The sequence below is a fragment of the Magallana gigas genome, chromosome 5, assembly GCF_963853765.1.
Source record: "Magallana gigas chromosome 5, xbMagGiga1.1, whole genome shotgun sequence".
Taxonomy (NCBI): domain Eukaryota; kingdom Metazoa; phylum Mollusca; class Bivalvia; order Ostreida; family Ostreidae; genus Magallana; species Magallana gigas.
The window spans coordinates 5337163-5364545 of NC_088857.1; the positions used below are offsets into that span (position 1 = coordinate 5337163).

The 27383-nt window shown below is 33.4% G+C and overlaps 1 protein-coding gene across 4 annotated transcripts; it reads right to left on the reverse strand.

The window, feature by feature from the left end:
- Nucleotides 1–3520: 3520 nt before the first annotated feature.
- LOC105335743 (uncharacterized) lies at nucleotides 3521–24360 on the reverse strand. Of its 4 annotated transcripts, none has more exons than XM_066083636.1 (8): nucleotides 24235–24333; nucleotides 23994–24051; nucleotides 22226–22472; nucleotides 20336–20446; nucleotides 19977–20007; nucleotides 16320–16459; nucleotides 6561–6623; nucleotides 3521–5720 (listed from the first exon to the last, which is right to left on the reverse strand). In XM_066083636.1, exons 3-8 carry the CDS (start codon nucleotides 22401–22403, stop codon nucleotides 4312–4314), a joined length of 1932 nt encoding a protein of 643 aa, XP_065939708.1. In that variant the 5' UTR covers nucleotides 22404–22472; nucleotides 23994–24051; nucleotides 24235–24333; the 3' UTR covers nucleotides 3521–4311. The 4 variants fall into 4 exon arrangements, with proteins under 4 accessions (XP_065939708.1, XP_065939709.1, XP_065939707.1 ...); XM_066083637.1 differs by having other exon boundaries at nucleotides 24171–24308; XM_066083635.1 differs by lacking the exon at nucleotides 23994–24051 and having other exon boundaries at nucleotides 3522–5720; nucleotides 24235–24360.
- Nucleotides 24361–27383: the final 3023 nt, after the last annotated feature.

Genomic DNA, 27383 nt, shown 5'->3' on the forward strand with positions numbered 1-27383 from the left:
ACCATCTCGCGGTTTATAAAACATAAACGAATTAATAAATGAAAATTTATAAAAATTAGTTTTTCAGGCTAAGATTTAATTCCCTAATTAAAATAAAATAAAATATATTTAACTGCCATCATTTCTAAGTATTTGCATGGATGTTGTAACAGGAGGATTGTGTAGAAAAGACTTTTGCTTCTTTTTAATTTTTGAATAATAAACAAACATTCTGAAATCGTTGCATAAGTAATACATGTCTATACCGGTGTTGGATAGTGTCATTTCAACAAACCACCCCCTTCCGGAAAAACTACCGGCACAAAACAGTTTCTACTATGAAAACGGTTAAATTTTCTACAATGGAGAGCTGGCCATTTAGTGGGATTTCCTTCCTTTAATTGTAAAAGTATTCCCAACGAAAGCCTAATTTATGGTACGTTTTTCCATTTTCTTCCAATTTTGGTCATGTTAAAGGTAAAACCATCTCAACAACTGCGAAATGGGTCCTTGACTATCAATATACATTGTATTTGTCATCATTCATGATTTGTTTGTTAGTTTAAGATTCATTCCTTATTGTATTGTATTGTTTATTAGCAAAAAAACATATGAATTATAAGCAGTTGTAACATATGTACATATTTATAAACATAAATAAACATTAACACGTATATACGGTTTATTTGTTCAAATCATTTCAATGTAAAGTCATAATGCCCTAAGGATACGAAGACAGTGAAAACAAAAATGAGAATTAAATAATCAAGTTTAAAAAAATCAAGCATATCTTTGACAAAAAAAAAACACATTAAAATAGGAGTGAAATCTCATAGAATTGCAATCTCAAATCCCGGAGGATATCACTGAATCTTATTCATCATAGCACACCAAAGCATATACATAACGATATAAACTAAACTCAGCATATTCGGCAGAGCTCACCCCCAAACTTTTACAACCTCGGATTTTTGAGTTAGTGGATCCTACGCCCAGAGTACGCATTACGATAATGAGTACTGGTTTAATATATAACAGGCTAGTTTTAGAAAAACAAAATCTAATAGCTCTTACTTCTAGATTTTTTAAATGTGAATTATCTACATTCCAATTTAAAAAACAAGCACCAGTCATTCGGTTTACAGAGCGGTGGTACGTTAGTGCAATGGCGAGATAGAGAGAACTAACGATGACACGATAGAGCATTCATTTGTTTAATCGATATTGCACCATCGTAATCGCATCATCGCGCTATCGACCTTAACCTCGATTATGCGATAGTGAACTCGTGGTCATATCAGGATTTCATATTAATGTATATATAATATATTTACTTTCTGTATCAAATCTTTTTTCAATTAAATTCTTATCGAAAATAAAGAAACACATGGTGACAATTACCACTCTCTTTGCTGTAAATAAAAAAGCCACTTAAAGCTCTTCTGTGGCTAACACATTCAAACAGTTTCTAATCTAAGTCATGACGGATGCAATTAAAAAGTTTTAAAATTTCCTCACATTCTCTTACGATGCAATGCAACACCATATCTCAGAAATTGATCCCGTAGGACTATGATTTTCTTTGATGGGCTTGTACTTATTTTACTCGCTTATACAGTGTAATTACCATACTTTTTATACTTCAATTATTTAAATGTAAAAAGATATGGGACATCAGTCAACTTTGATTTAATTAAAGTACATTATAATTAAAATACTTTCACCGGTTACATTTTTCTTATTTTACAATATTAAACCAAAAAATACGATTAAAATTTTTTGGAAAGGTAAATATTTAAAAATCCCCAGTGGGATTTTAACTTGTGACTAACAGATTCGTAGGGAACCCCCTAACCCACTGCGCTTCACTGTTAAGTGACGATTTTGGGAAAGGGACTATTTACAAAATAACACGTGTCCTATACCACCTTCACAAATAATTTTAAAAGATGTCAATACATTACAATCATATCCAAGATTATTAATTTTATTTACAATAAAGCATACAGGGTCATATCATCAATTGACTACTAAATGTAAACAGCTTCTAAACATCATTATTCAAATAATTCATTCCTTAATTTATAATGATATATTCACATTTTAGTGGCTTTGCCTGTGATACTAGTAACACTACGTTTCGATTCTGTACTATACAGTTCAATTAATTCAAATGAAGTTAAAGCGGGCTTTGCTTATTTATATTCAAATATTTAATCGCACAATAACTGAAACTTCAATCTATACTACTATATTAAGTAATAGACTCGAATTTTTAAGCTTTAATACCGAGAAATCGAAAGAGTACTGTCTTTTGTTTTATATATTTTTAACATCATTGGTACCTGGAGATTACCAATTTGTTTTTATTTTTTCTCTCTCTAAATTTGGTTCTCTAGGTCAATTTTCAATATAATTTCTATTACTGTCACAAATAAGAATTTCTGATAAAAGAAAAACAATCTGGGGGGGGGGGGGGGGGGGGGGGGAGAGAGAGCATCCCCATTAAACTTTCCCTTTTTAAGCATACATCATTTATCCATACAGTTTAGCAATCGCAACTTCCAATTCCCGATTGACATATATAAAAGTAGAATACAATTATCTGTTCATTTATGATTAGGTTCACAATCAATGTGTCGTGGTATGAAAATGTATGAAATTAAAACATGCAAGGTTATGCACTATTATCTATTTGCATGCATGTCTTTAAACCGAAGTTGTCAGATTCAAAGTACAGTGTATCTGCCCGATGGTAACTTGTCCTACACTGTCCGCCATGATGTCAAGTAGACAACCCGTTTCTGGGCACCCCGTTCTGGAAAGTTCTTTCCATTAATACTGAAATCGCATTAATTGTTCCAATTTATTCATTAACTTTTTGTATCAATCGAATTCCGATACAAGGTATATGCCCGCAATGCATGATGAACTCGTCCTAAACTTTTCGTTAATCAATCCGGGTTCTTGGTTACCCCGAAAGTTCTCTCACCAGTGGTCGTGCTTCGCAAGTTAATGAGTATCAAAACTAAAATCACCCACTAAAGAAACGAACTGACTTATTTTATTTATTCAACATTTGTTAAATCTTAACTTCTATGTATTCTCTAAATAGGCCTACTGTAAATATATTGACTTGCATCCCCCAAAGCATGTCCACCAGCTAACTCTCATTTTTGCTATTTTCGGGCTTGTTAATCGAAAATAAAAGAGGTTTTTGTTGAATTTCACAATAGTAACATAAGTTAAAACTCAATAATAATTTACGGACATAATCACACATGTGTTGAAATACCAAAGGTGTAAGCAAGTACTCTGATGCAGGTATTTTGTTGTTTATTTGCAAAATACCTTAATTTATATGTATAGACACATACATGTACAATGCATAGGATATTATGACAATTTATATTCCACTTATATGCTTCACACGAAAAATAGAAACAATTGGTGACCCGAGTCACTCAGATAACCTAAAAGCCTCTATTTGGATTTATTTTAATAATTATATTTTGTAGAGTGTTTACACTTAATTAATTTATAAAATATGGAAGCATTTTCTCCATTACTCTTCAACCTCAGTAAACAATACACATGAATAGAATTAAGAAAATGAATACTGTCATGAATTCAACTTCTTGCTTAAAATTTGCAGGTGCACACCTTTAGATGGTGTTAAAAATATGAACAATTTTCAGAATATTTCATACAGTGGTAAAATATTCTGTTGGGAGATAGACGATAGACGAAATAGCTGATCTTAAACCTAAATCGGTTAATAATCTGCGTGGATTTTCATCGTTTCTGTGAATAATTGGTCTTTATCTGCGCATATAATACATATTGTATATAATGCCCGGATTGAGATTTTTTCTTATTGAGGGAGTAGGTGGGAGTCAATTGTGTTTTCTCCGAAGCTTAGATTTTGGTAATTATACTTTCTAATTTGATATGTATTCTAGACTTGAAAAATAACCATCAATTGTCATTCAAACGTGTATGTAAAGTAAAAAAACTAGTTGTTTCAGTTGTTTTAAGTTTTATTCAAAACAGAAAAACCATCCGATTAAGCAAAATACCAACAAACATGAAATAAATAATGTAAGATATCCGTCGATGTTGATGATAATGCTAATGATGATCCAATAGCTCAAGTGTCCAACGTTAACCAAAGAAGCTACATGTCACCAGTATATCTTTCCAGTGCATCATATACAAAGAAAAATGTCAACGGACATACAACATATATATATACATGTACCAGTAAATCAGACACAGTCATGTTTATCATAATATAAAATTTGAAATTAAAATATATCATCAAAGCTCAGACTAAACTTTTCCCCACATTTTCTGAAAGGTCGTTTGATTCATAAAGATGTGATTATTCCATTCTGGTATATTATAACCTACACTTTGTGTTTTTTCTGCACTTACTCTCTCTGCCAAAGCCTTAAGAGAAGTGGTCCGCAAAATAACTGACCCTACTGGTGCTTTGAGTGTAATTTCCTTCGTTTCGGCATCATATTTTTTTATTATTTCATCCTCTAACCAACACTGATTTAGTAAAACTTCAATATTTGCATTTTTAATAAAAAAAATGTCTCCTCTATCTTTTATGAAAGAAAGAACAAATCTGTGCAGTGAAGGGTGTTGAAAAATAAACTTAGTGTCACTTATCTTATACAGACAACCTTTTAAACGCTCATTTTCATCCAATAATTTCCCCCAATTAGCATTTTCCACTAAAGATGGTTGATTTTGAACCAATTTTTTCTTTTCCGATTCGCTCATTTCATTTTCGTTATTCGACATTTCGATCTCAATATTTACTTCATTGGCATTAGTTATCAGTTTGTATTCCTTGCAAACTCGTTCAAAAAGCGGACCAGTAATTGGACTTTGAAAGTCTGAAGGAGACACTTTGCCTCCAAGAAGTGCGGCAAATACAAGAACACAAAAACATTTTCTTTCAATTTTGTCCTCGTCCTTTAACCAGTTATTTAAAAATTTTCTCAATATTTTAGAGAATCCATCTTTAAAAATCAGACTTTGTGCAATAGTGCCCCTCCATCTTTCATTAATGTATATCAAATCAATCATAACAGGAAAAGAAAACTCATTTTCATCCTCGATTTCTTTTGCAAGTCTTTTCTTGGTACCTTTTACAACTATTGTTTTATCTGCATTTTTTTTCGCTTTCTTTTTATCACCTTCCTCAACATTGAAATGCTTGAAATGACGAAGAATAATATTATATCGCTCCTCTTCATTTAATTCACTGGAATCAATTATCAGCAAACATTTTTGCTCGAACAATGCACATCTTGTCAATGAGTCTCTAAAGATTGCCCATTTATCTTTTTGAGCTGTTAAAATGAGGTGCACCTTTCCACTTTGAATAAATTCGTCATAGAATTTAGTCAAAGAAGCTATGGCTGGAAGTAGAGTAGAAGGATAGTACAGATAACGGTCCAACCAGTCATCTACAATAATGTAGGCATCCTCTTTCCCAGCAGCTGTAGACTCAAGTTCATGTACAGAACGACAGAAGTACACCCGTGACCTTCCACCTACTGCACATTTCCGATAGGCTAGCTGGAGAGCAGTTATGGTTTTCCCTGACCCAGGTGGTCCAATAATTGTGAGGCAATGATGGAGCTCTAACGTACCGATGGCATGCTCATACAAGTGGTTTGGGGTAAACACATATTTCAAGTATTTGAATGCCTTCTGAAAACCTGCAAAATTTAAATGATACTTTTGTACTTTGCTTTTGGTTTAAGATCTTCATGTACATGTGTCTATTTACCTCATTATTTTTTATGTTGACATTCATAAAAAGGTAAAGAAATTTAATTAAACGTGATACACATTGGCCACATTGCTATTCAGTGCAAACACGTTGAACTTTGACTAATAGAATCATTCATTATTACGAGTGTGGGATACTGAAATTCCATCGAGGGGCCAAGATTCACGGTCTAGGACTCGGCAGAAAGCTAAGAGAGCTAAGAAAAACTAAATTGTAATCAATTAAGCAAAGCAATTACTTAATGCATTAGCTTATTCCTTCATTTATAATTTCCTTACAGCATACAATGTTTGGCAGCGTAGCAATACACTTTGAACGACAACAAATATCACATTGCTTGCACAGGACGAACCGATCTCACACCGGTGGTAATGCGAGAGAAAGATATAATTAAAGTTCACAATCTGTACTGTATGAATACAATATGAAAAATCGATTCCATACGAACATTATACCTAAAAGTATAACAGTCTTATAAAAAACTACCCCTTCTCCTTACAATTGTGAGGGTCTAACAAGTATCGTTACAGGTCATATTCACACCTCAATTTGCTGTTGATAATATTAAGGCAACTTTATGGCAAAGTTGGGGAATTTGGAAGACGATAAAAATATAAAAATCTAATTTTTACCTTAGATAGACAGCCAAAAAATAGACAATATGTAACCAGAAAGGTACAATTGATTCCCTGATTGCTGCATTGTGCAACTTGGATTAATTCTTTAGAATTAATCTTTGACAACTTGTAGTACAAGAGTTCCATACCTACAGGAATTCCATCTTGACCAATCATGGGTTCCAGTTGATAAACAGGTTCGTATTTCCTAGCTAAAAATGAAATAAAAGACTTAAAACAAAAAATTCTTAAGACAAAATATTTTATTTATGAACATGGTGAAAAGGAAATAGCAATTGATTACAGAATTATATTGCCAACTGGTAACCGCAATTTGTTGTGAATGATTAGCAGGTTAATCATATCAAAATACAAAATTTATTTAATAATTCAAAAAATTAATTTTATGTCAATGTTGCAATTTATAGCTGTTCTACGTCATCAATACACACTTTATACCGTGCATGTAGAGGCTGATCTCGCTATAATTTAACACGCTAAAATACGATTTTCAACATTATTTTACTTGCACACTTTTTTAAGGTGAAGTCATCTCTTCTTTAACGATTTTTTTATAAAATTATTTACAATGATCTACATAGATTAGTTAAAAGAGTTTCTGCCAGTTTGATAAAATTTTACAATCTGTACTCAATGTCTAATTGTTATGAAAATAGTTAAACTGTCTCTGTGATTAGATTTGAAGGTATTTCATCTTAAAAAATGTAGCACTCTAATAGATGTTTAGTTAAATAATCAACTTTAAAATAATGTACAAAAACCTTCTTCTTATAGCTTGCACAACACTTCACAGGAAAAGTTGAATGAAAATAACCACACTTAGTCATGCTCGCGCGTAAAAAACGAAGTCGATAGCAGTCATTCTTTAAAAGATATTTTTTTTAATGATATGATTAAAACCCATCATTCAAGTACATATTTCAATTTTAATACAAAATCTATAGCAGAATTTTATAAAATTATTGCAAAATATTACATTAACAAATGTTTAAATAACTTGATTCTGACATCCTGAAATTATCTATATACATTCCCTTTTCATGTGATTAAAAGAAATATGCATAAAAATTCCAACTGTTCCTGGATTCAAGCTTAATCATAATCATAAAAGTCAGATTCAGTTCTAGCACATTCTAAGTGTGTAACCACTTGCCTAATCTAGACAAGTCTTATACCGAGGGAATTTTACACAGATTTCTTATATTTTAAAGGTTATAATAATTTCCCCCAAATTTAAAAAAGAAAAAATATGCCTATTAGAAACAAAAATAAAAAATGGCGGTTTTCTGGAATTCTACAATGCTTTATGTACAATATTGCAAGCAAAAAAAAAGATTAACACTGAATTCTTTAACTTTGATTTTTTCCCTTAAGGAATATAGCATAGCAACACTCTCTTTGTCAAGGTTCTATGCAATTGAAAATCAATAATATGTTAAGATTCTCACATTTCAATAAAACCATGCATAATAACATTTAAGTTTACAAGAATAATTTTAATTTTCCCCTATTGTGGCCCTAGGGACCATGAACAAACTTGAATCCACCTTAGCTGAAAATACTTCCAAACAAGTCACAGCTTTTCTTGCCACATGATTTTTGAGAAGAAGATTTTGAAACATTTTCTCTATATATTCCATGTAAAACTTGACCCCCCCCCCCCCATTGTGGTCTCATCCAACGCCCAGGGACTTTGATTTGAACAATCTTGAATCTACATTACCCAAGGATGCTTACACTTAAGATTAAGCTTTTCTGGCCAAACAGCTTTTGAGAAGATTTTTCTCTTAATATACCTAAATAAAAACTCAATTCCCCATTTTGCCCCCCCCCCACCCCCGAAAATCATTTTTTGAAAACTTGAATCTACAATCTACCCGATATTCGAGAAGAGGATTTTTGAAAGTACCAACAAACTTACAACATGAGGCACTGAGAAAATCATAACTCATGTATTATTTCTATAATTATAGAAAGTATTGGATGAATCTAATTCACTGTTCATTTTCTATAAATAACAACTGCTGTATTTTTTAAAACTGTTAGTGTTAATATGAGTATACACACCAATTTCTATTCTTTTAATTCCATTTTATTTTAAGTTAACTGCTAATGCATGAGGACACTTGCATCCTTATGTTAACAAACATCACTGGAATCAAACGAAAATCCATATTTCAAAAAAAAAAATTCATCAGCTGGCAATTTTCAGAGAGAAGGGGATGAGAATCTAAAACGTAATTTTATGTGGCCTGAGACAAGCAAGCTTTGTGTCACATTTTAGCTTCTAATTATTTCCATTAATACAAGACATGATACAGACAGGAATTAAGCATTTTTTAAACAATGACCTTGAACTTCCTCAATTGGCCTTGGGTGAAGGTCATGAACCACACTCAGGTCATCATAAGCAATCTTTATGAGAATTAAGAACTTCCAATATTTCTCCATAAAAAGACATGGACCTGATATGAATTTTGCATTTTTCTGCCGGTGACCTTGACCTGGCCCGAATGACCTTGGTTCAAGGTCCTGACACCCTTAGGTCAGTCAGAAGCAATCTTTGTTTGAAGTGAGAACTTCCAATGTTTCTCCATAAGAAAGATATGGACCGGACACGAATTTTGCTTTTTTTCTGCCAGTGACCTAGACCCTGCCCGAATGACCTTGGTTCAAAGTCATGACACACCCTTAGGTCTTAAGCAACCTTTGTATGAGGCAAGAACTTCCAATGTTTCTCCATTAGAAAGATATAGACTGGACACAAATTTTGCATAGACAGACGGACAGACAAACGTAAGGACGGACAAAATACCTATATACCCCCCCCCCAACTTTGTTTGCAGGGGGTATAATAATTCTTAATTATCCATCTTTGAAAAGGGGCATGGCTTTCATTTTTACAACCTTGAATCCCCGTTACCTAAGGATGCGTTGTGCAAAGTTTGGTTAAAATTGGCCCAGTGGTTCTTGAGAAGAAGTGGTAAATTCGACCCCTCATCCAATGGATGTGATGGGTGAGGGTCATTCTTGAAGTATAGGCGGAGGCTGAGGAGTATCAATAGTATATTTCTTGACCAATTACATGTGGGCTTGCTATTCAAAGAATTTAAAACCCATGTAATCTCACTAGTATACATTACCACCGCCATGTTTAAAACGCTCATAATTTAAAGCAAGTTTATTGTCAATGCATATGTATCAAAAGAGGCGGGGAAATAAATTCACGTACTAAACCATCCATTCTCACATGGGTGGGAAAGTTGATACTCCTCAGCTGGCTGTACTCCAAGAATGTCAATTATCCATCACATCGGGGGTATGATTGGATGAGGGGTCCATTCTTTTCATACAGCATTTGGCATATCGGAGTATCAATAGCATGTTTAAGGGAATGTGCCTCAAAAGTACTTATATCTTTTCTTGCACTTTTCATCACATTCAATCCACCTACAAGTAGCTACAGTTCTTGTGGAAAAAGGTCTTAAACGAGATGAGAAGTTGATCACACTTGCGATTTTTATATTTATATAGTTTAATTGATATATTCTTGTAAAGTACACACAACACAAGTTTTTTCATCCTTTAATCTTTCAAGAGCAATAGAAAACTACTTTTCTGGTTTTGATGTCTTAAGTAATGATGAAATTTTTTTAAAAAATCTATCTGAACTAAGACTCATGTTCTTAATATTCAAGTTTACACGAGTTTGTGCTCTAGCTGCTGTTGATAAAGCTAGAAGTGTACATAACTTCCAGGTAAGAAGCTTCATGTCTAATAAATTCAAAGGAAAAGAAAATTTTAATATATACATTGTATGAACTTTTCTCATCCCATGTAAATTTATATCTTGGCACGTTTTGTCTTAAATTAAACAAGCCTTTCATTCCAATTTGGGTCTAATAATGATAGAGTTTGAGTAACAGCTACTTTGTGAGCATTAATACATGAGTATATTAAAGACTTTCCATCTTTGAATGACAAAAACAAGTATGACATCAAATCCTCTTCAGATGTTTCATATACAATTTTAATTTGTTTCGTTTAAAACACCAGAAAATAAATTTCTGTCATGCAAGGTCATATTGTTTTTATTTTGATCCTCTCTACGAAGACTGTATGACAAGCTTATCGTTTTTTGAAAATCCTTTATCCTACAAGGTTTTCCAGAGAAATCTGGGGTGGCTAGAGTAATTTTCTTTCAAAGGGTGGTTTATTTTTTCTTCTGTCTTCAGATCTACATGTCTTGGTAGTCAAACTGGAATAGAAACAATCACTGATAGTAAAAGAGGAAACCAAGTTTGGGACTGCCAGACAGGAAAAACAACAATCGCTTTTTCTACCCTGGCTATCTTCCTTAATCTTATTAAAAATTCTTCCTAATAGATGAAAAGAAGAAAAATACAGGGCATCAATCCAGTCCACAGAAAAGTAAATGCATCAATTTTCCATTCATTAGGACTAAAACACCAAGACACATTTTTCTGAATTTTATAATTTTCCCATGATGCAAAAAGATCAACATCTGGACAAGAAAAACTGTTTGGTAATTTTCTGAAAAATATCTGATTTTAAACTCCATTCATAGGATGTAGAAGTTTCCCTAGAATGATAATTTGTTTATCTATTTCATCTCTTTATAAAAATACCTTAAATTTCTTTGAGTCAATTGTCCACCAAAAAAAATCAATTATTTTAGTTGGTATTGTCACTGTTTTCTCAAAGTTAACATGAAAACCTAATGAATGTAAAGTATCTATAATCAGTTGAGTATTCTTCATACACAAGATCAAACTTTGGTTCATAGTTATAGAATTCTACAGATAATAAGAACATCTGATGCCAGTAGATCTCAAGTAAGCATATACAGGTTTCAAAATCTTTGTAAAAATTCTGGGTGCTGAAGACAATCCAAATGGTAAAACTGTAAAACAAAAAATCCTTCCATTCCATTGAAAACTCAAATATCTCTGAAAATCTTTTGGAAATGGTACACTTATATGTCTTTAAGTAAGCATCTGTTAAGTCACCACTACAGAAAAAATCTCCCTTTTGTAAGATGCTCAAAATTTGATTCAAATTTTCTTTCTTAAATTTCGCATATGAAACAAATTCATCAATAAGACTCCTAAAATTCATTATAGGTCTGAGCTTTCCGTTCTTCTTAGGAACAAAAAATACATTAAAAATAAATTAATCATCACTTTCATCTTTTTCACTTATTGCACTTTTTCTTAACAGTTTATTTTATAAAATAACCAGTTTCTTGATCATTAAAACAAATTTGGGATGGCTTTTTTAATTGGTAAGGTTTTTCATCAAACAAAATTTCATAACCTTGGATTGTCTTCAGAACCCATGGGTCATTAATGATCTTTTTCCATTGAGATACGTGATATTTAATTTGACCAACACTTACCGTGTTTGTCTCATTTAGTATTTCTCTCGCCATCCTCTCTTGTCTGATCTTTCTTCTCGAGTTCTTCCCCTTAAAAAAGGTCTATTAGATCCTCTTCCTCTGCCATAATAATAGTTGTAGAAGAAATTCCTTTTCCCCCTGTAGCCTGCATCAAATTTGTCCCTCTTGTATTTATCAAATTCTGATAACACCTTTATTTTCTATTGTATATCAGAGCCAAAAAAAATTCTGTCACTGGCTGAGTGGCATTGCATATGTCAGAAAACTTATTTGGCAAAACTTTTCTTCAAAGAAATCTTCTTTTTTGGGACGATTGATACACAGAGTTACAGAGTATGATAACTGCCTGTTTTATCAAATTTCTAACTTCCTTCAAGTTCACTTGACTTTAACATTTCAGCTATTTTAAGCAAATGAACAATCCCTGCTGCAATAGTTTTTTGAACAGCTTGAAAGCCAGATTCTCTACTTTTAGCAGATTTTGGCATAATATTTCAGTTATCTGGATTTACCCATGGAACTAACAAATAGGTACAATTTGCTGGTCGGGGTGACTTTCAATTATTTTCTCTGTTTCACCTTCTTTAGTACATAGAGTGTTCACTGTTTGCAAATTTGTCATCAACATTCTTTCCTTTTTTATTTGACAAAAACCATTCTGGAATATCCCAGTCATTGTCTACTTCTTTGTCTTGTTCAACCGATTCCTTATCATTCATGAAAAAGTCAAAATCATTTTCATCATTTACACTTGAGCCCTCATGCTCATTATTATTGACATCACGATCAACACTCTCTTGTTCCAGCTGATCTAATCTTTCGTTCTGCAGATTATAAATGCACCCAATTATGTCATTAATTCCCATCATTTCTTTGAATTTGTTAATATTTTCAGAGCCCACATTCAATATGGCGCTGGTAATATCATTACCAAAAACATCAGCCTTTTTATTTTTCTTTGCTGACGTGGCATTTTCGCTTGAACTTTAATGTTTGCCACCTTTATGCTGAAGACGGCTTTGCAGTCGAAGTTGAAGGCCCTTGTTCATTATCATTTTGTACTGCAGAACCTGCAGTTGACTTTATCTTATTCATTTTAGAGGGTAGTCTTTTCTCTGTCTCTCTTAATGTCCTCACTATTAAAGTCCTCAAAAGACTCCTCATCCAAGTCTGTCATTATTGATAAAATGTCAGAATTTGTCATGGATATGCATGCAAGTTTCAACAACTCGTCTCACCTGTACCACATAAAAACACCTAGACCACATCTGAGAAACAATAACACACTTTGAAAATAAAATGTGACTGTATAAAAACACTCAAAGTTTAGACATCGTCCTAACTCAAATTTTAATGAAAAAAATTCTCAGATAATACCTTATAGCCCACACAATGTGCAACAAGAAAATATGAACGATTTAAGCATGGTGGTGGTTATTTATACTCGTGAGTTGGGTTTTAAATTATTTGAATAGCGAGCCCGCATGTAACTGGTCAAGAAATATGCTATTGATACTCCAATATGCCGAAGGCTGTATGAAAAGAATGTTAAAAGTTAACAAACAGACCGACTCCGGACAATAAATGATCAGAATAGCTCACTTGTTATTCAGCTCAGGTGAGCTAAAAAGAAATGTTATACACTTGTATCAACTATTTTTGAAATAATCCCTTCTAAAAATCTTTTATGTTATTTATTCTTATTAGCTACTCTAACTCATATCAAATTTTCATGAAAACACTTTTGTAAGAATGGATTAGGTCCGCTGTCCTGCAACATGAAATTTATTTATCTGTATTATTATTCAAAACATACACCAAAACAAACATCAAACAGTCTGTTAAAAAAATATCTCGTAGATCTCAGTTAATTGTCCAATTTAGAAATGATAAAAGTAATTTACTGGAAAAAAGTTACTTAACTGAAAATTGTAATAATTGCCATCAACGATTTTACTATCACAAGTTACATGTAATATAAAAAAAAAAATCAAAATAAATTTAACTCGTCATCAGCCTCTTAAGATTTATGAAATAAAAATTGTAAAAATAAACTGTGCTAAAAATATTCAGATTTTTCATCCTTTTTTATACAACTAGCAAATTTCTGAATTTGCAACAAAATTATTTCGATCAGATTGAGTAACCAGATTACCAGTTAAAATTGCTACCCCTAAAATACACATTAGCACATTTATTTTTCAAGTTTGGTGTCATGTAAATGATACAACATTTTTAAAATAAGTCAATTGTTTGTTTTTCTGTTTTAACCTACAATAATTAATTACACATGGCAGTGAATGAAATTTAAGAACAAAATTAAACAATCATAAATGTGATTTTTGTGAAAAAAGAATTTTAAACTGGATGCAATGTAAATTATAAACAAAGAGGATCTATCATTAATTGTTTTCTTTACACAATTTGCTAGAATAGATTTACTCTGACTTACAATACATTGCCATATTTGCCTTATTGTTTCTTACTCTAGAAAAAAAATTTGTTGAGTTAAAACAAGAGGCCAATAGGCCTCAACAGTCACCTGAGTCAAAACCCATACTCCAGGGGACATGAAATTTAAAATCTTAGTAGAGGACGTCCTGGTAAACATAATTATGCAGTCAGTTTTTCATAAATATGTGTTAGAATAGAGAAGAAGATTTTTAAACATTATACATGTATGCCTTAACACTATATGGCCATATTGCCCCCCCCCCCCCCCCGTCCTGAACCCCTGACCCAGGGGCCATGAATTTCACAATTTTGGTAGAGGAGTTAGTGGACATCATAACCATGTATTCAGTTTTTTGCCCACATGTGTGGTAGTAAAGAAGAAGATTTTTAAGATTTAATACATTTTTACAATATGGCCATATTGACCCAACCCTAGAGCCTGAACCCCTGACCCAGGGGCCATGAATTTCACAATGTTGGTAGAAGGCTTCATGGGCATAATAATTATGCATTTAGTTTTTAAAAAATATATATGGAAGTAAAGAAGAAGATATTTCTAAGATTTAATACATTTTAACTATATGGCCATATAGACCCCACCCTAGAGCCTGAACCCCTGACCCCTGGGGTCATGAATTTCACAATTTTGGTAGAGGGATTCATGGATATCATAATCATGCATTTAGTTTTTAATAAATATGTATTGGAGTGGAGAAGAAGATTTTCTAAGATTTACTACATTTTTACTATATGGCCAAATGCCCCAATTTTGAGCCAGAACCCATGATCCAGGGGCCATGAATTTCACAATTTTGGTAGAAGGTTTTATTGACATCATAACCATGCAACAAGTTTTTTCTTCACATGTATGGGAGTAGAGAAGAAGATTTTTGAAAATTTGGCTTTTTTTTTGCATATTTGGCCCCACCTGTGGTGCCCCGGGGGTGGTAGAGGCATGAATTTCAGAATTTAGATTCCTCTTACCATAGAGTTGCCTCACACCAAAAATGCTAACAATTAGCCTTGTAGTTTTTAAGAAAAACGGAAACGAAAGACCCTAATAAAATATGCTTAAGATTCTTATCAAGCAGCTTGGAGCTTTAATAGACATACTAAACTTTGACCCGCGCGTGCATGGGTTGACAATGCATATGATATCTGGCATTTACAAAATTGATACATCAAAACACCGTATATTGTTGACATTTGCATAACCAAACTTCAAGCCTACAATAATGCTTTTAATTTCACTATGCTCTGCCGAGTTGGAATAATCTAACTGTGTCTCGGGAAAGGCCTTCACCACAGTTAAAATGCCTCCCATTTACCTGTAATGAAGCAGATAATTGCTCCAAAACGATTTTGAAGAAAATTAATAAAGTTGCATTGAAAAAAACTGTCAAATTGTTCATAACAAACCATTTTGAAGCTGTAAATACTTTTCTTTGAAAAGTTTAATTCTATAATTGCAGAATTCAACATATTTCAACAACGGTTTTTACACACCATGTTGACATTCGAAACTCTCGAGATTTTTTATTGTAAATGCACCGAGTTAGAGTTATCTCCCTTATTTTCTTTCATGAACAGAAAAAATTTCCAATTTATCCATGCAAATGTGATAATGTGGAAACATGAAATAAATAGCCTCCTGTGATTTAGGGTGAATGTAATGTGCATGCGCAAGATTGTAAAATCCAGAAAATTCAAAATGATGACTTCCAGATTTTTTTGAGGAATTTTCGTTGATTATTAATAAACGAAGCTTGATTGAGAAAAAATAAAAACAAATTGGTAATCTTCAAGTACCAATGATGTTTAAAATATATAAAACAAAAGACAGTACTCTTCTGATTTCTCGGTATTAAAGCCAAAAAATTCGAGTCTATTATTTTAATATAGTAGTATAGATAACCTGTAATTGTTCAATCCATGTTTGAAAATTTGAAATAACTGTGACATGCAAGACTGTTGGTACATAATTATCAGCTATAGACAGTGTTATTAGTCATACCTTTCCTTCTTCTGCAGAAAAACCATGAAGCTAATCCTACGAGTATTAGTACAACCAAGGCAACTACAGCAGCTATCACTAAGAAGTGCAAAGGGAAAGGCAGCAACTGCTTTGGAGGGGTATCAGTGATTATTTCCTCACTACAAACAGTCAAACGATCACATCGATTAAAGAAATGAGAATCATTATAAATATATACATTAGATAAAAAAGAAAAGCTTAAATTGTAATAAACAGAATCTGCACAAGAACAACAAAAAATGTTCAGGAAACTAAAATTCCCTCATGTGGCATTAAGGAAAAATCGACATTTCCTACATCAAAAGTAGTTTAAGTGTTGCCCTTTGACTCTGTAACATTCCCCAAAAAACCATCAAAATTAAGCGATAAGTCGCATTTCCAACACCTTCTCTAACATTGTTTATAATAATATCGCATTTTCCCCAAGCATATGATTGGTCGATTGCTGTCACATGACTGTGCTATAAATTCTAGCTCTTATAGACCCTACTATACTAAAAAAAGAAAATTTATAGATATCACTATACTAACAAGAGGCCCATGGGCCACATCGCTCACCTGAGGAACAATAGGTATGATAAAATCAGCTTTATAGAGTCATAATACAAACAATCTAGACAATGTACAATAATACATGTAGATCCTGTATAAATAAAATCCATTTCCCCCCTGGATATTCTTATGTTTATCATCATTAGTATACTTGCCAACCTCCAACATGTGAAAATCTGGTCATGACCAGATTTGGGAAGCAAAAAATCTGGTCATAGCGTGTAACGACATTCACGATATATTTACCATGCATTTCAAAGGTATATACAATAGACATATGTGTTGAAACGTATGTGTAATATTTTATTGCAAAGAAGCATTGTACCTAACAGTTGCTGATTTTCAATTTTGTAAAGTGGTCTGACACAGAAAATGGTAGGTTGTGTTCAGCTAAAAAAAAATGCAAAAAGAGTTTCTTCTACATTAACCTTGCTTTTGAACTCTGAAAACGATGGCATGAAAGTTGTAAGTGACTTGGAAGACTTTTTTGTTTATTAAAAGCATTTTTACATGACTTCAGCGTTTTTTAATGTTTAGTCAGATCATTTTGGGCACAAGACCCAATATTCAAATGTGCGTTACATAGAAAACAAAAAGTCTCGTTTTGTACTCGATTACTCAGTTTTACCCATAGGAATTCATTTTCCAGATAAGTTAATAGGTACAAAAATATCGTTTTCTTTTTGTTGGTTTTGATTCTGCTGGCCCTGATGAAGACCTTTTCTTATTGGAAGCTATCACACTTACTGATTTAAGCCTTCGGTTTGTCAAAACAACTCACGATAACAATTAACACTTTCCTGAACTGTATCTTTTATAACCATCGGCATTGTTTACTTAAATCCAAGCTCAGCTTGGGTTCATAACTGGAAATCAAACGAGCAACGTAATTTACGAACCAAATCCGGAAATAGGGATATTTTCGGGTTGTTCGACAAAAATCGGGTGAAAAGCATGACCCGCCGGGTCATAAAAAATAAATGGGTGAAAGGTCGAAAAATCGGGTGGGACCCGATGAAATGGAGTCAGTTGGCAAGTATGCATTAGTCCCTTTTCTAACAGGATGATTTTAAAGTCATATTACATGTTGAGTATTGCAGTTCTCAAAAAGATCCTTAACAATTGTTTATATATGGGATATAAAGCTACATCAAACTCTGAACATTCTTGTGAAGCCGAAGAATTGTCCTGGAGCCAAAGTCTTAACAATTATAAAGAATCATCTGGCTGATTAGTTTCTGAGAAGAAGATTTTTAAAGATTTACTCTATATATTCCTATGTAAAACTTTAACACCCCCAAAATGTGGCCCCACCCTACCCACAGGGATCACGATTTTCACAACTTTGAATCTACACTACCTGAGGATACTTCCACATAAGTTTCAGCTTTCCTGGCTGATTAGTTTCTGATATGAAGAATTTTAAATATTTACTTTATATATTCCTATGTAAAACTTTGATCTCCATTTTGCCCCGCCCAGGTATCATGATTTTCACAACTTAATTGGAATCTACACTACCTGAGGATGCTTCCACACAAGTTTCAGCTTTCCTAGCTGATAAGTTTCTGAGAAGAGGATTTTTAAAGATTTACTCTTTATATTCCTATGTAAAACTTCGACCCCCATTGTGGCCCCACCCTATCCCCGGGGTCATGAATTTCACAACTTGGAATAAACACTACCTGAGGATGCTTCCACACAAGTTTCAGCTTTCCTGACTGATAAGTTTTTGAGAAGAAGATTTTAAAAGATTTACTCTATATATTCCTATGTAAAACTTTGACCCCCTATTGTGGCCCCACCCTACCCACAGGGATCATGATTTTCACAACTTGGAATCTACACTACCTGAGGATGCTTCCACACACATTTCAGTTTTCCTGGCTGATTAGTTTCTGATATGAAGAATTTTAAATATTTACTCTATATATTCCTATGTAAAACTTTAACCCCCCATTGTAGCCCCACCCTACCCCCGGGGGTCATGATTTTCACAACTTGGAATCTACACTTCCTGAGGATGTTTCCACACAAGTTTCAGCTTTCCTGGCTGATTAGTTTCTGAGAAGAAGATTTTTTAAAGATTTACTCTATATATTCCTATGTAAAACTTTGACCCCGCATTGTGGCCCAACCGTACCCCCGGGGGTCATGATTTTCACAACTTGGAATCTACACTACCTGAGGATGTTTCCACACAAGTTTCAGCTTTCCTGGCTGATTAGGTTCTGAGAAGAAGATTTTTTAAAGATTTACTCTAAATATTCCTATGTAAAACTTTGACCCCCCATTGTGGCCCCACCGTACCCCCGGGAGTCATGAATTTCACAACTTTGAATCTACATAGGACTTACCTGAGGATGCCTCCACACAAGATTGAGCTTTCCTGGATTTATGGTTCTTGAGAAGAAGATTTTTGAAAATTTCTCGAAATTTTCATTAATTTTTAATTATCTCCCCTTGTAAAAGGGTGTGGCCCTTACTTTTCACAACTTTGAATCCCCTTTGCCTAAGGATGATTTGTGCTTAGTTTGGTTGAAATTGGCCCAGTAGTTCTTGAGAAGATGTTGAAAATGTGAAAAGTTTACTGACGGACAGAGAAGACGACAGACAAAATGTGATCAGAATAGCTCACTTGAGCTTTCAGCTCAGGTGAGTTAAAAATGGATTTTCATGACAAAATACTGGTTTTGGCACGTACAACATTGTAACGTCTTATGTAATTGCAAAATCAACACCTTAGGAACAAAATATTTTACTTTAATTTATACACTGGAAGAGAATTAGTTTTTGATTTATTATGATAAAACAGTTATAGCCTTTTGATATCGGTCAATACATGGTTTTATAAACCTGATGAAAGTCCTCAGTCGTTATACTCTCATCAGGTCTATATAACCATGTATTGACCTCATCAAAAGACTATAATTGTATATTATTCATTTTAATCTTAGAACAAATCGATGAAGTATGTAAATCAAACTGTAATAGGCAAGAAAGTGAAGGTCCGGTTTCATGTTTTTGCACAGAATAAGAGCATGACTGTTTGAAATATGAGTAGTACATGACATTGATACGTACAGAATTTCTGTTTTATTGAGACATCCTGAATCTGGAAATAAAAAGTAAAAATTCATAAATACACCGTAAATACATTGTTTAAACATATGTACTTATTAAAAACAAAACCTGATAGTTAGGTTATGTTAATGCTGCCTGTAGTCTGTGCCAATTAAAGCTAGGCTTCAAACTTGGGGTATTGATTAATGTTTGTATAACTGGTGATTATTTCTTTTAGCCTGTTATATATTACAGCAATGCTTTAATCAATTTTTTCTATTTGCATTTTAGACTAGGGAAGGCTAAATAGCTCTACAGATTATGTAACATATTTAGATGAGTAACAATGGTGTAACCTATCATCACCTGACACTACTTACACATGTACACCAGGTTTGACCTGTAATCCTTGTCTGAGCATGCTCCGTACTGACTGTCGCAAGGTATCAAATCAATTTTAGCAGCAACTGTGTTGTAAATGGGACAGTAATCTACAGAGTAGAGCATACTACAGTGGTAATCAATGATCAAAATGGCGCAGATAGTAAAATCTAGAAATTGTTCACAAAATTAATAATGCTCATAGTAAATTCTATAACTGTGAATATAAACACTGCATCACTTATTTAGAGATATTTACATCCAGTTTAATTATTCTGAACATTGCCTTATCATTCATATGGATCCATAGTTACATTGACCATGCAAGTCAGAATGGGCTATGACCAGTATTTACTTTAGTATGTATATAACCTGCTCCAACACTCTTGCCCACTTTAAGTTTATCTAAAATTTAAACCTGCCTTACGGTGAGATTAATTGAGATCAAGATCCATATCTGATGTTAGCTCTGTACTACCTTGATACATATAAATACCATAGTCACATCACCCAACCTAAAAGACCTTGTAGTTATCTGCCCTGATCCTAAAACTTAACCTACTCCACAAACATTAACATCCTCCAGCATCCAAAACATTTTGCTCGGATTCAGGACACATGCCTGTCAAGTGCATTATCATTAAAAGATGCATCATTCAGGCAGGTTTGTTGACCTTTATGCCAGTACATGATCACTGAGATTTATGGGAAACTAAATACAAATACAAACACCTAGGGTATAGACAAACTCCCATGACTTTGTCTCAGTGAGCTACAAAGCACACCAAGTGACCCATATTAGTCAATCATCACCATAAGTTCATTGTCACTTAAATGAAATAATATAATTTGATACAGCTTGTTTCAGTTGGTACAGAATTTGACATTTACATATGGTGCATTATGCTTCATAATACCTCTTTATCTATGTAAATTGAGCAGTATTGTAGAGTTGCATTACTGAGATATATGTACAAACATGCACAATGAACAATCTGTATGTGTTCCAGTCATCACCGGATGCCAGTACATGCATAGATCTTTGGTCCCTTGTGAATTGTTTTCTTTATCAATATACACCATACAAAAAGGCGTTTATTGTCCACACAGATAAATGTTTGCAACATAAAAAAGAACTCAACTTCATTCTGCACACGAAACTCAAATCTTATTTCAATTATAGGACACATGATCTACTGAACCAGTGAACATAAGGAATGTAGTGGTATAAATGGTGTATTTAATCCATTTATTTTACTTGTTACAGTCACTGGACATAACATACTCCTGGCATTATTATTACATTATAAGTATTTTTTCAAGACTCTTACATAAAAATAAAGTAATTTCATAATGTGATATACTTGCTTAAATCAAAGTACACTTTAAAGAAAATCAACCTTTTAAACCAGGATCTACTTTCAAAAACTTAAACACTCATAATAATTTGTTTAGTAGAGGAAGGTCATGTGTGTCTGATGGGCAGGGAAATCCCCATGAAAATACTATTCAAACAACAAAGTTATAGGTCCCTCATGTACCAATGTAATTAAAATTAGAACTTCCATCTGCTCCCTTGTATTTCCGTAGTGTGGAAGATCTGGCCCCAGGGCCAAGATTGTGTTGATTCAAATTTGATGGTCTTTTTCTACTCAGATCTGAGAATTTTTTTCAAATCCCCGAGTTTTTCTCTTCTTTGGGATGTATTGAAAACCAGGGAGCAGATGGAAGTTCTAATTCTAATTAGATTGCTCATGCTTACCAACCCCAATTCTTCATCATCAAAAGAGAAGCTAGACTGACACAGTGACACTGGATGTCTGACATAGTACCAAATGTATACACATCAATCCTATCCTCTGAGGGTTCACATTCTGTTTTCTACTCACTTTTGAGCACCCAGTTGGGCTTCACACAGATCTGTCCGGGGTAGTTGTATTGGTTTGGCAGGCAGTGGTACAGCTCCTGATCTGAACAATTCCATATTCCCTTCAGCCGCTCCCATTCAAGCAAATCAAAGGGACACAACTCCTTAAAGGGTCGAGGATTGAACTGAGTTTTATCCATGGATCCACCAAGCTGTGTTTAGGTACACATGCCGTGAAGTTTATCAACTCAGTATTTCTGGAGAAACACCTGGAAGAAAATTTACTCATCAATCAATTTCCAATAAACTTTAACTTCTTAAAAACATGATAAATAAAACACCATCATTTTAAAAATAAAGATCAATTTATCTAATCACATGAATCAATTTTAATGTTAAACAAGCTGGGCATAGTTACAATTATATAAACACTCTATGTTAAAGAAATTTAAACAACTTGAAGAAAAAAAACACTATGATGTCAGCTTCTGGGTCAATCTTTGCACATTGTCAGTCTTGCTTCTATTTTGGAAGACTGAATATGGGCATCATCCATAGTCTGCATCTAATATTATTATGATAATATATATATATATATATATAGGCCTTATTCTCCTCACGCCCAAATAAGAGACAAGTGCATTGGAACAGGGGTGGCAGTCACCGCCACAATAATTTTGCCCAAAAAGGATTTCTTTAAATTATTTAAGGCTAAAATTGAATTTTTAAACAGCGATTAGTGTTCATTAGAGCAGCGATGATAACGACAATCTGTGTTCAATAAATCGGCAAATTGTGAACTCTATTGTCTTCTTAAGCAAGTATGTATACCTGTTCCCAGTATGTGTTGACAATTAACAGGGTATTAATTAGATAGATTCGACGTTACAAAAATAAAGAATATATATTCTCTAGCTTAGCCACGTCAGGACCTCTGTTGTTGTGTGGATGCTAGCTTTCATGATAAATAACAAGTTGTAAGTTTAGAATGAACTATTGGAGAATATTACAATGTATGAGCATAAAAATCATAGTACAAAGTATAGTACTGAAACTAGTTAAAATACTTTTAAAAACTTACAACATTTATCCAATTTCAAAACTGGAGGGATTAACGTTATTATTAATCACCCTGTATATTTCAAGTTTCCAAAGCGTTCTCTCCGCAAGAAAAATCTTCCAATCATTTTTGGCTAGAAGGTCCCTGGTTAGTTACTTACCATTCATTTTTAGGAGGTTAATATCACTAAATCATAATTTTCTGTTACTGTGCTATCTTCTTATCAAAATGAATTACAAAAATTTACGTTTTACCAACACACAACAAATCCGGTTCACGCCCCCCCCCCCCCCTTTAACGATCAATTACACTGCCCAAATATGAAATACCCCCCGACATCCCTGGCAGAGGATTGTGTACACTATACATGCAAGCATTTGTTATGGTTTGCACCAATTGACTTTGGGGTTCAGAACTTCAGATAATAATATTAATTTTATATTAATATGCTACAGCCACAGCTGGTGTAAAATACATGATGTGTACCACTTCAAACCTGTACTTACCTGACCAATATTTTAAAATGAGTATGCAAACTTTCTGATTGTTCTACACGGAAACATTTTCAATTCTTACTGATTAACATATTGGAGATTAAAAGATATTATGTTTACCATTTGTTTACCACTGCCTGAGTTTCACTGCTTTTAGCAAAAAGCCCTTCAGTTATAACAGTTATAATAAATTCTATTTTTTATTCAGAAAGAATTAAACAGAGTATGTCACGTACTATAACGTTACATCTGGCTTCACCGTCACCAAAATTTTCAAATCCCTCAATTCAGATCCTTTAAAGAAAAGAAAAGTGCAAAAATTTGAGGTCAAACCTCAGATTTGAGGCTGAGTATTTACTTGAGCAAAGTTGGTGACACGTATGCACGCATAAGACTGATAAGTGGATAGTTACGTTATCTTTATAGTACTGTTCTAGTCTTATCTAGTAGCTGATCATCAGTACAAAAAGGTCATACTTAATCAGTGGTATCCTCCTCCGGATAGTATCCTTTATCTCCCTCAACCCATAAAAAAAACAAGGACAACTGAAATCGAAAGTAGAAATCCCATGACTTACATGAACTGTCATGCGCAAGTTAGACAGAGAACCAGTTTATTATAAGCAAGGCTTCCTCGTCAGACATATCCACCGGCACCTGACGTTGTAAGTACATGTAGCCTAAATAAATGTGCTATACGGTTACATGAACCTAATTTTAGGTATATGCGGTTTATTTTCATTATGAGAAAAAAAACGTCAGGTGCCTGTGCTTGAATACTTTTCTCATTTGATCAATTTGGCAGCTCAGGCTGCTAAATTAGATCCCCTGAGAATCACCGAGATATATTTATAACTACCGAGCATGATTCCATCTAATTCTTATGGCAACTAATAGTTAATTCATAAAGCTCTATACAGCCAGACCATACTTGAGGCGTCGGAACCGGTGGGGCTAGGGGGGGGGGGGGGGGGGGGCTTAGCCCGGGTACGGGATGTTTCGCACCTATACATGTTTCGCGCTGAGATGGTTCGCACCTATTCTGTTTCGCGCTGAGATGGTTCACACCGCAATGTTTTACATCGAATACATTCTCAATAATAAATAATTTATGAGACATATACATGTAAATGTTAAGTTAATATTCCAAAATATTTATGAAATAAAAATTTAATGTTATGATTAGTAATGCAGTAATACCGGTAACTATTCGAAGACCATACTAATTATTCTCTGAAATAACACAATAATTAATTCATATAATTAATTGCACAAACAATTAAGTCATTAGAAATTATCAATTACCAAAAGCTTAGACAACACCCTCTAAATTTGGCAATTAAATCTTTAATGACAATTTTTTAACATTCTCTGGTGAACAATACTAGAAAGCAATTATAAAAAAAAAATTGTTACCGGTATAACTGCATTACTAATCATAACATTAATCCGTTATTGAATTGAATCAATCTGTGCCACGTGCAGGCACATCAATAATGCTTTAATTGAAAAAATCGGAGAACACACGAAAAAAAATCGTTTGCAAGTTGTTTTAAAAGATAATTTATGAATTTCTTTTTTTACCACCATGTACAAGATGTACAATTAGTGTGTCTCTGAATATTTATCTCAGATTATTTCTTATATTAGGAGTAATGATTCTGTATATAGAACTATATGTGTGTTATTTTCGTGTGTATTTTTCAGTAATTTGTATGTCATTTTCCAATGACGAAATTATTATATTATAAATATATGGGAATGGAAATACATATGTATCAAACAATTTCACACATTACTTTTATTCAAAAGAAGTACAAAAATGGTAGTTGAATGGATGCAGATGCGGCAATTTAAAGTTTAAAGCAGAAAAGTGATGTAATTAAATTATCCCCACCTTTAGATCTGTAGTACATAATTACCTGCAATAACACCCCTAATTTTTCATAAAAATACAGGTAAATCTCAAGAGAAAGTCATGCTATTATTGTTATCACAACACAATACCTCTTGTTCTGAACCTATATAATAACGCAATGGCTTCAAAGGCCTCATAAAAAAACCCACCGCGAAAACAGGACAAAAAAAACCGTTATGCTAGTGGCGCATATTATATTAAATGCAAACACCGTTTTAATGTTGTTTTTTTTAACTTATTTCAATTCTTATATAGATTAGAATTAACTTCAGAGCAAAAATAAAACGAGAAAAATATCTTAATACAGTGAGATGTTTCGCTCCGAGGCAGGTGCGAAACATCGAGATGCGAATCATCTCAGCGCGAAACAGAATAGGTGCGAACCATCCCGGAATCGCTTAGCCCCCCCCCCCCCCCCACTATTTTTGCTAAGTTAGACCAAACCACTAGGCACATAGCAGAATAGAAGGTTAGCCCCCCCCCCCCCCCCCACACTTTTTTTTTTCGCAGGAAACATAATTGTTCCGTAATATACGTTTGTAATATTGAGAAGTTGGAGTCAAAGGCATACTAGGCATACAATGTCGCCACCTTCATATTCCGCATGAATCACCAAAGAAAGCATTTTATTGTTTTTAAAAATGAACACGATGAAGGCCCATAATCAATCAAGGCATCTAAATACATAATTAAGACTAAATATACTGTTTATAACCCAACTTTACAAGACGATCAATGATTTGACGACTTTGTAAGGTTTATATTTTAATTTATTTGATTGAATATCACCGTAGCTCCTCTTAAAATTGATCGAATTCCGATTTTAAATCAACATGGAAAAACTGCCTTTGCACGCAGCATTATTACTTACACGTATGATACAGACAACTTCTTTCAAGCTTATTACAATATAAACATATAGTTTTACAATTTAAGTTAGTTTTCCATAAAGTAAACTAAAAGAAAGTCGATCTACATTAAATTATAGATTGGCAATACACATCTTTTAAAATTTGAAAAGAAATTTAATTTTTAATTCCGACGAGCTCTCTATGTAACTTATTTTTCTTCTTCTTCAAACCTAAACCAAAACATGAGAATGAGCCCCAACTTGGGGGTGGGGGTGGGGGAGGGACTGGTAGTAGTTTTCCCCATTACTTTAGGTGGAAACTACCATGCGGGAAAATCAGTACCTGTGAAACAAAGCTGGTATAAATCAACAAAGAATTATTCATTTTGTCTTTTTTACAGAACATACATGTATCCTGTATGGGGCTAGTTCAAAAATTATTGAGATAGCCCATATATTTGCCTCTCTAAGTAACAGATTTTAATGAAATTATACACGAACATATAACGGCAAATCACTACAAAAATTAGAACAAAGTGATATTTAAAAAAAATCAATTTTTAAAAAAACGAAAATACATGTACGTAAAGATGTTGGTGGTCGGGCTACCCGGCGCAAACATATATTGTCGGAGAGTAGACAATTGTTATTTCTACTTAAAAAGTGTCGATAGTCCTACAGTAAATAATAATAAAAATCAAATAACATTTGTCTACATGTATTTTGCTTTTTGTTGTGATTAGATTTCGTGCAAGTTTTATTTGATATATGTTCGAGTTAAAATAAGGGAAAGTACAAATATCTTTACCGAGCCATAGAAATACTGGTATTAACCAAGACGGCGTTATGAATTTTGCG